Consider the following 13052-nt stretch of genomic DNA (forward strand, 5'->3'; position numbering starts at 1 on the left):
CGTTGGCCGCTAGGGGGCGGCCGTTAAACGGCCGGGGCGGTGCGTGAGGCGGCGGCGGGGGCCGTGAGGGGGCCATGAGGGGAGCGGGGCGGAGGCGGCGGGGGCCCGGGGGGACACGGTGGGGGGCGGCGCTGCCCCGCGGGCGGGAGGGGTGGGCGGAGGAGAAATAAAATGTAACTGGGGTCTGGTTGTGTTCACAGGTTGCTTCCGTGCTGGTTGCGTGTCCTGCGAGTGGCAGCGGCGCCGCGTAAGTTGTGGGTAAAACGCCCTGTGGAGAAGGCAGAATCGCTCCTGCCTAGCAGCTGTGCTGCTGATGGAGCTTAACAGCCATCTGAGGGGGCCTGGAGCTTCTGCTTTGTACAGTCTGTTGGGTTCTGCGGAGTAGACTGGTGCTAAGAAGCAGCATTCGCATTGCTTTTCTCTCCGTGTGCTGCGTTTCACCGCTGGGAAACACCTTTGGCTTTGTGAGGCGGTTACACTGAAGCGTAGGTGCCAGGCAAGAGACCACAAAAATCACAGGAAAGGGACAGGACGAGAGGTTAGGTTATAAAGCCTTTCCATTTATGAAAATTTCTTTTAAAGCTGGGGCTTACATGTAGGTGAGCTGACAGCTCTGTAGACCCTAAACATGTTACCTTCTCTTCAGGGAAAGGATTTATTAGATTGCCCTTGCCATTAGGGGTAGGGAAAATAAAAGAGAGAGAGAGAGAACGTAGCTGAGACTTATTTGGAGCCTCATGGCCTAAGGAATGAGTAAACCCTGACGGTGTCCTACTTTTGGCTGAAAAGGTTACGGTCCCCAAGCCCAGCCCTGAAGCTCGTCACAGCTCTCCCTGTTAGAAGCACTGCGTTAGCTACCACATTTCTGTTGTCGAAGCTGTCAAAAAGGGCATTAGGGAGCACTCACCAGCACTCAGCCATTGCGCGTGGAACTAGCAGTAATCTCAGCCAGGGGAAAGGACTCAGGGGAATTACTTCAGTTACTGAATTGTTTTGGTTGTCACAGGTTCAGATGGATGAGCTTGTATAGTCAGATGTTCGCTGCTAAAACTCTCGTGCATCTAAAAGAGGAAGGGCAACGACAAAATGATGTATTTTACTGATAGGCTTGGAAAATTCTCACTTTTTAGCCACGGTTTATTTTCTGCCGGTCTGAAACATTTGAGATAGTGAGTCCCTTCCTCTTTTAGATGCCCTGTTCATTTTGTATGTTGCTATGTTTGGCTTATAAGACAAAAAGGCTGTTTTTCTGATGCATAGCAGTTTCATCCTGTGATCTCAAACTCTGCAAGTTTTCCATTGCTAGTAGCAAAGAATTCTAATTACATCCTTGTTGACAACTTTGTTAAGGAATGGCTGACGAGAACCCATTCCTGTCCTAAATAGGCGTTTTGGCTCTGAAGGGATGACAGAAATAGAAAAGGGTTTTGTCAGTGAAGTGCTCCAGTGTGTTTGTTTTCAGTGGCTTCAGTGCGAGGCTTCCCACCTCTTCTCCCTTCTCTGTACCTCTGCTACTGCTTTATATCTTCATTTGCACCTTGATATTGAATTCTGATCAGATTTCATTTGCAAAGCTGACCACTGCACAGGACAAAGTTGGAGATTACACAGTCAATAACTGAACTTGAAGACTGGGGACCATCAATACCTAGCATCAGCACATCTCTCCTTCACACTCTTTCATCTTCACTGACATTCAGCATTTATTTCTTAATACTAGTAACACAGGGGTGACAGACGGAAATCTCACATTGTATATTTATTGCTCAAATTCTGGAGAGCATGGTGTTTCTGTCGTATTTCATAAGTATTGCACAGTCACTGACCATGTTCTCTGTAAGTATAGGGTGTTACCAACTTGGCAAGTCAAAAAAAGCTACGTAGGGAGCCCACATTAGAGAGGGTGTCCCAGCCTTCCAGATTCCAAATCATTTATTTCTGCTGCACAGCCTCAAAAGTAGGAGCATAAAGGGATTTCTCCACTGAGAAAATACAGTAAACATGTTCTGTTCCACTGCCTTTCAATGCTACTATTGAGGTCATGGGGATTGAACAAGATAGGAAAGAAGTAAATCTAATAAAAGCTCAGTAATGCAAGTTTTTTTGCATTTTGTTGGGATTTTTGCTTTGTTGTTATTCTCATGAAAGCATTTGTTACCTATCTGCACTGCACAGGAGGAATGTGGATCTGAATTGCACTCAACATTTTTGTCAAAGTTGAAAAAAGCCTCATTGCATGAAACAAATTAGTCTATTTATTACACGTGCAGAGTTGGAATCAAGTGAAAATTCAGAATCCATGAAGAGATGGAAAAATAGATAAATGCAAAAATTTCAATGATTTTTTTTTGCAATTACCTGTTAGTACTGATAAAATGTTGTGTTGCTACTTGTCTACTAAACGTAGTGTCCAAATAATTTTAAGAATTGCTGCTTGCAAATCGCCATTATCACCAAATGGGGGAGAAACCGCATGTTTGTGATCTGCTTTTAACGTTGCCCAGAGATGTTTTGATATGTGGTATGATAATCTATAAATGGATGAGGAAGTTAACTGTAAAGGGAGATCAAGCAAAGAGATCGGTGCAACTCTGTACCTAGCAAAAATGCTTTTAAAGAGAACAGGCCATCAAAACACCAAGGTACTTAGACTGAAGTTTTAGAAACAATATACACGTGTGCTTGGGAATTTAAAAGACCACACTCAGTTGAACCACTGCTCAGAGTCTCAGTTACAGGCCATGTTTAATCTGAAATTCCTGGTGTGAGTTGTTATTCGAGGCCCCCCACCCAGCTGTTTTCTCCCCTCCAGATTTACGGCCTACGACATGGCGGATCTGTGCTGGAAGCTGTCCGTCTGCTTTTTCTGCTCTCAAGTTGTCTCAGGAAGAGTTGAGGAGGCGCGTTACATCGCCGCTGTGTATGAACACGAGTCCATACTGAGCCCTGACCCCACTGCCCTCGTTGATCGCCGCTCAGCGCTGCAGCTCATGGGCAGAAACCTGGACATCTACGAGCAGCAAGTCGTGGCTGCTGCAAGGCAGGTATGCCACAGCTTAGGAGCGGTTGCGTGTGCCCTATGTATATATAGAGTAAGTGCTATTTGAGGATAATCTTGCACATTTGTGTTCCCAGGCAACTGCAGCCATATTTATATACATAAGTATGGTCTGCTTTTTGCAGACATTCTGACCTGCCAGCCGCTCAGGAAAAAGGCCAATTAGCAGCTTGCCTGACTTGAGGTATTCCAAGCCTGGAAAAACATGCCTATAGTTATTTAGTGTAGGGAAATTATTTTTCTATTTTGGTCTGAATACCTGCCTCCTTTCTGTTTTCTTCAATGGAATGTTTTTATTGAAAGATCGTTTTACGTCTCTGGCTTTGATTTTATTCCAGTGCTCTCAATGGAAATTCCTGAATGTTTCTAAACACCAAAGAAGTTTAATACTTTGGAAATGAATGTTCCACCATTAACAGTTTTGTGGAAGTAAAGTTTTCCATTCCTTTCTCCTACCGCTCATGGAATGGTCCTTTCTAAATATATTCAGAAGAGAAAGGCTTGTATTTCTGGCACTTGTTATGCACAGCCTCCTTTCCCTTCCTCCCCAAGAAAACTCAAAGCTGCTTCTAGTCAGAGGAAGCAGGCCTTATTGTTCCTATGCAGAGAAGAAGTGATTTGCAGGTTACACAAAGCTGTTGTTTTGGACCAGAATTAACGTTTTTATATAATTTAAAAAGGTGGTGGGGTGTTTTTTTTTTGTTTGTTTGTTTGTTTTTTTTCTGTTTGTTCGTTTGTTTTTGAGAAGGTCAGGTTCCTGGGCCTCACAGTCCTGAAAGCATAATAGCTATTTTTATTCAGTACTGCATCCAAACTACCATAAATTATCCCAAAGCAATAGCACACACAACACATTTGAAGTGACTTTTCAAAAGACATGGGGATTTGAGTGACTGATACTAGGTCTGACGTAAGAGGAATCAACCATTTTTTATAAGAACAGATATCTGTAAGTTTTAGGTAGTGCCAACCTAGTCTTGTCATGCTGTTTCTGAAAACAATCCTGCCTGGATTGTTTGTTTTCAGGTAGGATTCCAGTAGGACAGGACTCAAGTGATGCTGCTCCTTTGACACAGTTATGGTACGTTTGATGCAGATACTGCACCTTTGATAGACTTCATCCACAACTGACATCGTTCTGAAAACGAAGTTAAGACAAATTTTAACATTATTAATCTTTAACCTGAATGATGTTGTTCTTGTGACTCATGTGAAGGGAGAATATTTCTGGTAAGAATTCAGAGAAGTCTGCTCTTACTAACACACCCTTAAAATAATGTCAAGTTATTTCTCGAGCTAAAGTTATGACTTAGTTTAAATATATATATTTTTATATATACACAGTTACACCTACCATGCTGTTAAAGAAAAGATACCTTCAAACTACATTCAAATCAAACCAAACTTGGATTATCCTCAACTTTCTTTAGCTCTCCTTCACCAATATATTCCCTTTTTTTCATTTCATATTTAGGCTTGTTTTTCTATCCCTACAAAACATGCCTTTGTTTTATGTACAGGGGGCACAGATCATTGTTTTCCCTGAAGATGGAATCCATGGCTTCAACTTCACCAGAAGATCCATTTATCCTTACTTAGATTTTGTTCCACATTCACGTGCTGTGAAATGGAATCCATGCAGAGAGATGTATTTGTTCAATGACACGGAGGTAATTGTAGGAATGTTTTCTGCAGAGAAGCGGAATAACTAAATGCTAGATTCATTCTCCAAGTGCATAACTACCTCTAGTTTTGCTTAGGGAAGTAAGCAAGAAGTGTAATAACTCACAGTATCAGATTCTGCTTTCATGGACTCTGTTGATGCTGGTTTAATTCTTAGCGGAGGAGGATTTTAGATACACAGAAGAAAGATTAGCTTGTTTATGAGCCTTCTGGGCTTCTAAGCTCCTGCTTCCCAGCCTACGGAATGGTAGTAAGATATATTGCTAGTGGTTTGGGATTTCATTTTGAACAACACTGTTTTAATAAAACAACATTACAGTATCATCACTTCTGATACATTCTTGTTACTCAGTCTTAACAGTCTGAGCTTTCCCTGGATGTAATGATTTGAGAACATTCTGACTCATTGATTTGCTGTAAAATTGCAAAAGTAACAGGGCTGGACCTGCTGAAATGCAATAGAAGTCACAACTTAACACAGAGGGAGTGTGATTACAGAGGAGGTAACCTGCAACTTACAAAAATAGTACTTCCATTTACTCTTCTGGACCTAATGTTAAAAATTATGCTAAACTTAGTAATACAAACTATTTATTTCTCTAATGTTACAGTAGTTAATACTACAATTGTTCATGTGCCTACTAAGACAGCAGAATTCCTGTGCAAACAGGAATAACAGTTATAAATGGTGACCTACCTTGGCTTATGAGTCTTTATTACCAATAACCATGTGCAAGCAAGCAAGCTACAATTTAGTTTGATATTCAGATCCTATTTGGAGTTTGCAATAAAACCCAAAGACTTCCAGAACTGCACTTAGCCAGGGCAAGCTTGAAGACACAGAATGAAAAGATTTTTAAAAATACATTTTAAATGGTGTTTTATGATGATATACCTTTATCTACTGTCTTTAAATATGCCAAACAGACAAAACAAGCAGGATGTTTAAATTCCCACCCATTTTGCTACTTGCATGTCAGCACTCTCGCTAATGCACAGCTTCTCATTTCAGCAGAACTACAGAAAGTATTTTGAAGATATGTTTTATATTAATGCATATCTTTAAATTACAGTGATACCCCATCATAACCTACAAAGCTATCAAAAAATATCTACATAGTCTGATTTAAGGTGGCCAATATATCTGGGTGGCATGGTGCAGTGCAGAGAAATCCTAGGAGGCCTGTGCCTCAGAAGCCAGTAAACTGTGTTCTGCCTGAGCAATACATATGCCTTCTCAGCAGCGTTATTCACTTTGGGGGTCAGCCCTATGAACATGATTCAAGTTCTACTGGTTTATTTGTGCTTGCTCAGATTTAGCTTCAGATATATCTGCACCGTGCTGCATCATACTGTGCGGTCCTACCCACACAGAAAATGAACAGCAGTTAATGTGCAGCTTTCTCTGGGTTGGAAGAACCATCCTGGTAGTACTGCAGTCTCATTTTCAGTGTTTCTTTTCTAAAACTAAGTAAAACCTGATTATCTCTCTGCTTCTGTAAGTTGCAGGTAGTAATCACTTTTTTCTTTCTTTCTTTTTTTTTTTTTTTAATTTAGGGCAAAAACTCTAAAAGTAGTTGAAGTAACAAAAGATTGCAGCTGCAAATGATCATAAGTAGAAGTTTGTCTTTCTAAAGGTAAATGTAGATCTGTTATGGTGGTTTAAGGCCACTGGTGTACCAGCAAGCCCTTGAAGTAGAGTATTATTATATATTTTTTTTTTACTTCTCAGGAAATAAAAGCCAGATATATTTTTTTTCAAAGCCATTTTTAAATTAGTATCTGAAAGTTTTTGGTCTAGAAAGTAATGGGTTCCGATAGCTTCCATCATAACATTATCACTGTATGTAAATTTTACAGATAAGTTCAAATGTATGGATTTTGACTAGAAATTGAACAATTTGGACAGTATGAAATGTTATAGTTGCTGAAATAAAACTTATCCCTCCATATCCTGTTTCTCCAGGTTCTGCAGCGTCTGAGCTGCATGGCATTGAACAACAAAATATTCCTCGTGGCAAACCTAGGGACCAAGCAGCCCTGTGCGCACACTGATCCTCACTGCCCGCCTGATGGCAGATACCAGTTCAATACCAACGTGGCATTCGACGATGCCGGTATGCTGGTAGCCACCTACCGCAAGCACAATCTGTATTTCGAATATGCTTTTGATGCCCCTCCAGAGCCTGACTATAAGCTCTTTGAGACCCCTTTTGCTGGCAAGTTTGGTATGTTCACATGCTTTGACATACTCTTCTTTGAGCCTGCAGTGAAGCTAATCAGACAGTACAACGTAAAGCAAGTTGTGTATCCCACTGCCTGGATGAACCAGCTCCCGCTCCTGTCTGCTGTAGAGTTTCAACAAGCTTTTGCAACAGCTTTCAACATCAACATTTTAGCAGCTAATATCCACCACCCTACCTTGGGCATGACAGGGAGCGGCATATACACTCCAGTCAAGTCGTTCATCTACCACGACATGGAAAGCTACGGTGGCAAGCTCATAGTCGCAGAAATTCCTGTGATTACCACTGATTACAAAACCAGTTTTGAGAGTAACGAAAGATTCGGAGAGAACTTACATCAATCGTGCAAGACTTTTACAAGTACCTCAATGGATGATCAAGTTTGCTTTAATGAAGGGCAGGAGACCCCTGCTAGAGTATTAGAAAAAGGAATGGAACAGTTACCTCCCCAGTTCTATGCAGAAATGATGTATGACAACTTCACTTTTGTTCCTGTCTGGGGCGAAAAGGGAGAGCTCCAGGTTTGTTCCAACACCCTCTGTTGTTACTTAAATTATAAAAGAGCTGTTTTAACAGATGAATTATATGCTTTGGGAGTTTTTGATGGGCTCCATACGGTGCACGGCACATACTATGTCCAGGCCTGTGCCCTAGTGAAGTGTGGTGGTCTCAGCTTTAGCACTTGCGGGCAGGAGGTTACGGATGCCTCTGCCTTGATAGATTTCCAGCTATGGGGAAATATGAGTACTCCATATATCTTCCCTTTACTGCTGACATCTGGCATTACCTTGGACTTTGCGGATCACATGGGCTGGAAAAACCACCACTATTTCATGAGCAAAAATAGAACATCATCTGGCTTACTGACTGCTGCTCTGTACGGGAGGTGGTATGAAAAGGACTAGCATAGATATTTGTCTGAATCAGAAAACTGCTTACATTTTCAGAGCGTATACCTTAACAAGAACTGTTGACTATCTGTACTTCCAAGATCTTCAGGTATGTTTGTTACACGACCGGCCAATTACATTCCCCATTTGAAACGATAACCAAAGCAATTAATCTAAGAGGCTATAAACCACGGTCTGTACCTTGGAAGCTCGTGTCATTCCAGAAGTAAACAAACTGCCTTGCAACTATGACGGCTTGTTATAATGTGTTGAGATGTTTTATACTGAGAAAATAATCTCTCATTTGAACTGAATTTACCCCTTTAAATTTAATCTTTTGTTTTTCTTGGGTCCTGGCTAGGATTATGGAAATAAATGGAACGGAAAACCACTACAAAAGGAAGAAAAATAGGGAACAGAGTTGACGACGCAAATACCATGCATGACATGCATGAAAATATAGCTTGTATATGGTGAAGTTCTGATTTCTGGTTAGGGCGCAAGGATTTTTTTTCTGAAATGATTACCATTGACCGGCCACTTGGTTGTCTGCAGCAACCTCTGTAACTTTTCCTATATAAAGAATAACTGAACAGTACTGCTTTAAACATCTATGGAACAGCTCGGCTGGGGAAGAGCATATCAACTGACTGTGAAACACCAGACTTCATTAAGACATACTTTCCACCCTCCTCTGCAAAGAATTGTGTTTAGAGAAAACAGTTGTTGCTGTTCATTGCTCAGGTTATGTACTACTGTAGTACCGTAACTGTCCCTGTGTAAAAGAGAGGTCATTTCAAGCCTGTTTTGACTTGAGACATCTTACGCATTGTTCATAAACTCATTCAATAAGCTGTGAAAAGCACATAATGAATTGTGGGACAGTAAGGTTTTTACATAAATTGTGTGCCAGATGGCAGGTTCCTGCTGCTAGATGAGTAAAACACACCCTTCTTTCCAGAGCAATAATGAGATTAGGTGCTATAAATACTGTACTGCAGTGACAAACTCTTCTACCGCAGTGAAGACGTTAGGAAGAGAATATTCAAAGGATATTAATTTGGGTTTAGATTCAGAGAAAGTAATTTCTTCTCAAGTATTCCAACTTCTCGTGGTCTCATTGGCTGTTATAATCTGTGTTAACAGCTGTTAAGTAAACAACAATAAACACAGTCATTTCTTTGGTGAGTCCTCGTGTTCCAGGCACCGAATCTGCCGTTCTGGTTGCTGAGAGGAGTACAGCGTGAAGGGGAGAGCTGCGATTCTCAGGTGGGGTTGTCTGAGGCAGCTCCAAGATGTCTTCAAACTCAAACCACTTTGGCAACAAGTACATACACTGAAAGTTACTCAATCTCCTGCTTTGAACAAATTCATGTTGTGGTTTCAGAAAGCATAATATTCATGAAATTGCTAATTTCCTACCTCAAAGTATCTCAAGTATTTATGCAAAATGATTATATAAATATTTACAATCTTCTGTTCTATCGGACTTCCCTTCTCCAACCTACATTACTCTGAGCCAGGACCTGGTCACACTGCTTTGATACAGCAAGACAAGTCTGTTTATCCTGCAGCATTTGTTTGGCAGAAGTATGGGGAGGGGAGTTCCTGTATCTCATTAGAGATAAATTTGCTCACGTAAAAGTAGCTCCCTGCCACACAGACCACAAATCATTAATTGTTTTAAACCCATAGTGGTGCTCCTGCTGAAAGCTGCACAAATGTCAGAACACGCAGAATAGCACGGAAGAGCATTTGTGGTGTTTACCGAGTGATCGGGTTGTAGTCCCACAGTGATCACATCCAAAGGAAAGAAAGGATGAAATGACCGGAGAACTTCAGCCACCAGGAGTGGCCTCCCCACCCCGCTTCGTGGGTTGAAAACCACGCATTCTTTTGTGCTAAGTACTCTTCCATATTTAGTTCCAAAGCAGTTGTTACAATAAACAAGTAAGCTGCATTACATATTTGCTATGCTTAAGGGGAAAAAAAAAAAAAAGGGCAATTATCTGAGAGATATTTGCAAAGCTTGTTCCACGGAGCTTTTCTAACTTTGAGTACATCACAGCTATTAGAAAACAGACATTCTGGCCTAACAGTTTGCATAGGGCACATTGCTCTGTTCTTTCCTTGAAGAGGACAGCTTAAGTTCTAGGGTGTGTTTTCATACCTTGTCCCCTTCACCCCCCAAAATGCAGCCTTTAACTACTGTGGAAAAAGCCGACCAGATAGTACTACGCAAAAAATTACCATCAAGGAACCTTGACCTGCCGACCTTCGAGCAACAACAGATGCATCCACTCTAAAACCGGGTGGCTGAGCAGTAACCCACCACGCTCATAACAGCGCTGAGTGTGTCCTGAACGTCTGCGCTGAGACAGCAATCCCAATGCAGCTCCATTCTTCAACAGCCCCGTGTTCTTAGGGTGTGAGGCTAAATGCCATTGACTGAGGTCATGGGAAGCCTTTAGCAAGGTTGAAGCTCACGCAGGCAGACTCGTTACACACCGTAACCCAGACCTTCAGCATCTCTCCTCACTGGGCATAAAACAGCTTTATTAAAGTTTCCTGAGCAGCTTCCATCTCTGAGCACAACCAACCAACCCACCCAGAAAACAAGGATCTTCCGACATACAGGAAGCACAGCTTGAGTTGCCAACAGCTATAAATCACACTGTTGAGGTAAATGCAGTCAGGGTTTGGAAGAAATCCGTACCGAGACCAAAGGAACACCCTGTCTGAGAAGGACAGCAGGGGACCCTATCTCTAAATGGTCTTGATGCTGCCCACGGGGAAGGGGAAGATGACCAAAAAGCCCCGTGCTGCTAGGGGCATCAGCATTCAGGTCAGAGGTGCTGGGGTTTCTTCATAAGGGAGCTGCTGCTTTGGGATTCACATCCCCAGTGAGTTACACAGGCAGCTGTGGGGACACTGAGCACAGCAAGAGAAATGGCCAGGAGACACACCAAAGGAATATTTGACAGTCAGGACTTCAGAGATAAGTTATTGAGAGGCACATGAACAGGCTCAGAAACTGGTAAGGGACCAGGACAAGCTGTTGAGAACACACACCTTTACAACACATGCGGGGCACAAGCAGATCTTCACAGGTGAAATGGACAGACTGAAGTGAGAGCTTCGAGAGCCTCCTGCAGCCAACAAGGAACTGAGGACGCCACCACCTTCATGAGGCACAGCACAGCCTTGCCCCAGCTGTGGCCTGTCCTGCAGCATCAGGGATTTAATTAACAGCCTGGCAGCTCGGAAATCCCAGAAGGAGCACCACAGGAAACTGACCACCTTCTTTGGCTGCTTCAGAGAGAGCAGCTAAACTGATCTTCTATTCAGTTTAGATGAATAATGAAGAACATTTTCAGAACTCTTACAGAATCTAAACAATGGTTAATCAACACTACTGGCACACACAGTGGCTAGAAAGAAGAACTACCCTCTTCCTTCATTTATGCATATTAAAACAAAAAAACAAAACACCACTCCTGAAAACAAAAAGCCGTGTCTTAAATTTTCTGAACCAAATCAACTCCTGGAGACATCGAGAAGAAAACCTGAGCACCTGTCATTGAAAAGGCTTGGAAACGGGGGTTTGTTTTGTTCTGCTGTGAAACTGAATAGCAACATTTCTGGTTGCTTCTATTGCAATTTTAATGCATAAGCGAATGTAAGGTGGTTTTAAATATTTAATGACACTAACAATGGTGAGACAGCTTGAAAGGCTCTTTAGGTTCCATATTATTCAACTATGTTTACAGTTACACGATGAAATACTGCAAGATTCCTTTCCCTACCTCAGCTGGAAAATTGCTAGATTTTAAAATGCCGCCTGGAACGTAGGAGCTCAGTATATCATGGTGTGCAGTGACACAAGGCGTTACAGAAGCACAGCCAATTTAGATACTGCTTCATTGGAAGACAAACATCAGTGCTAAGAGATTGGGATGCCAGGTTGCAAAGAATTGCAAAGAAGCTTCAAGTCCTGAAAGTAGCGACATTCATCTTCTTCCCCCATAAGGAGTGTTAGGTCAGAGATGAGTTGGAGAGACGGGGGGGAAAAAAAAACACCACTGCTTGAAAATTTTACTCATGGCTGAAACTTGTCTTCCCCAGGGAAAGGGAACCAATGCATTTTAGTGGGTTTTGGATGACTGAACAACTGACAGAAATGCTCTTTCCTAGGCTGAAATTTCATAAAGTTTTCTTTCAGTAGGTAGGTAAGGATACAGGGATCACACTAGCGGCCTGGGTGTAGGATTGTACATGTGTAATTGCATGATGACATTTTAAGAATAACCACTTTTGCCATTTCAAATAAATGCATGGTTCCTTGAATTTGAGTCTTCAGAATATTGAGATGTTATAGTGAGAAAAGGACTACAGAAAAATAAAGCTAAAGCTGTGAGCTTGAACAAATAGAAATCAGGAGACCTATGTTACATCTCTTTCCATTTGACATCTCTGGTTTCGGTCTGTAAAGGAGACAGACCTGTGTTTCACAAATTCTTGTCCATTTTATATAGTCACAGCTACAGATTTATAAATAAAGGTTTTTAACCCTAATCTGAAAAAAAGTTTCTTCAAGTCCTATCAACTCTTCCACCGTATTAAAGGATTATGAGAAATTCATCCCAAACCATTGGGAGATTACCATAAGAGGCTATAATTACCAGTCAATCTCTGATTTAAGGATTTATATAAATTTGCTGGACCAACTTCAAGAAATTAAATACTTGCTTTTTTCCCCTAATATTAAAATACGTACTTTGCTGAGTTTAAATCTGGACTTAGGGAGGTGGTGTTAAAAGTTTTAACTACTTGTTAGGACACAATAAAGGCCCTTTTTCTCCAAGGTTATTATTCCAAATCCAGTCAGGATCAATTGGGGATTATTATTATCTCAAATCAATGCTTTTAAACCAAAAGCACTGTGGCCTTTCTGTTGGGAAGTGGCTAAGTACCATCAGCAGTCAGAGCAGTGGTGGGAAGCGAGGAGAGCTGTCCCCCAGCTCCTCCTGCTGCAGCCGGGGAAGCCCAGGGACCTCCCTCACTGCTGCTGTGTGCTCTCTGAGCAAAGAGCATGTCCTCCAGTTCTTCTGCAGAACTGCTGCTTCCCTGAACACTTAGCCTTTTTATTTAGGTTTCTGCTTTTAAGACGTGAAC

General features: G+C 41.8%; 1 protein-coding gene across 2 annotated transcripts; it reads left to right on the forward strand.

The window, feature by feature from the left end:
- The first annotated feature begins 157 nt into the window (after positions 1-157).
- Positions 158-12409, forward strand: BTD (biotinidase). 2 transcript variants are annotated; one of them, XM_082755179.1, is made up of 4 exons: positions 158-247; positions 2813-3044; positions 4579-4728; positions 6708-12409. In XM_082755179.1, the coding sequence occupies exons 2-4, from the start codon at positions 2829-2831 to the stop codon at positions 7890-7892; spliced, it is 1551 nt and encodes a 516-aa protein (XP_082611305.1). In that variant the 5' UTR covers positions 158-247; positions 2813-2828; the 3' UTR covers positions 7893-12409. The 2 variants fall into 2 exon arrangements, with proteins under 2 accessions (XP_082611305.1, XP_082611306.1); XM_082755180.1 differs by lacking the exon at positions 158-247 and adding an exon at positions 4085-4139 and having other exon boundaries at positions 3028-3044.
- The last annotated feature ends 643 nt before the right edge of the window (positions 12410-13052 follow it).

This window comes from Aythya marila (assembly GCF_965140915.1).
Source record: "Aythya marila genome assembly, chromosome: 2".
Taxonomy (NCBI): domain Eukaryota; kingdom Metazoa; phylum Chordata; class Aves; order Anseriformes; family Anatidae; genus Aythya; species Aythya marila.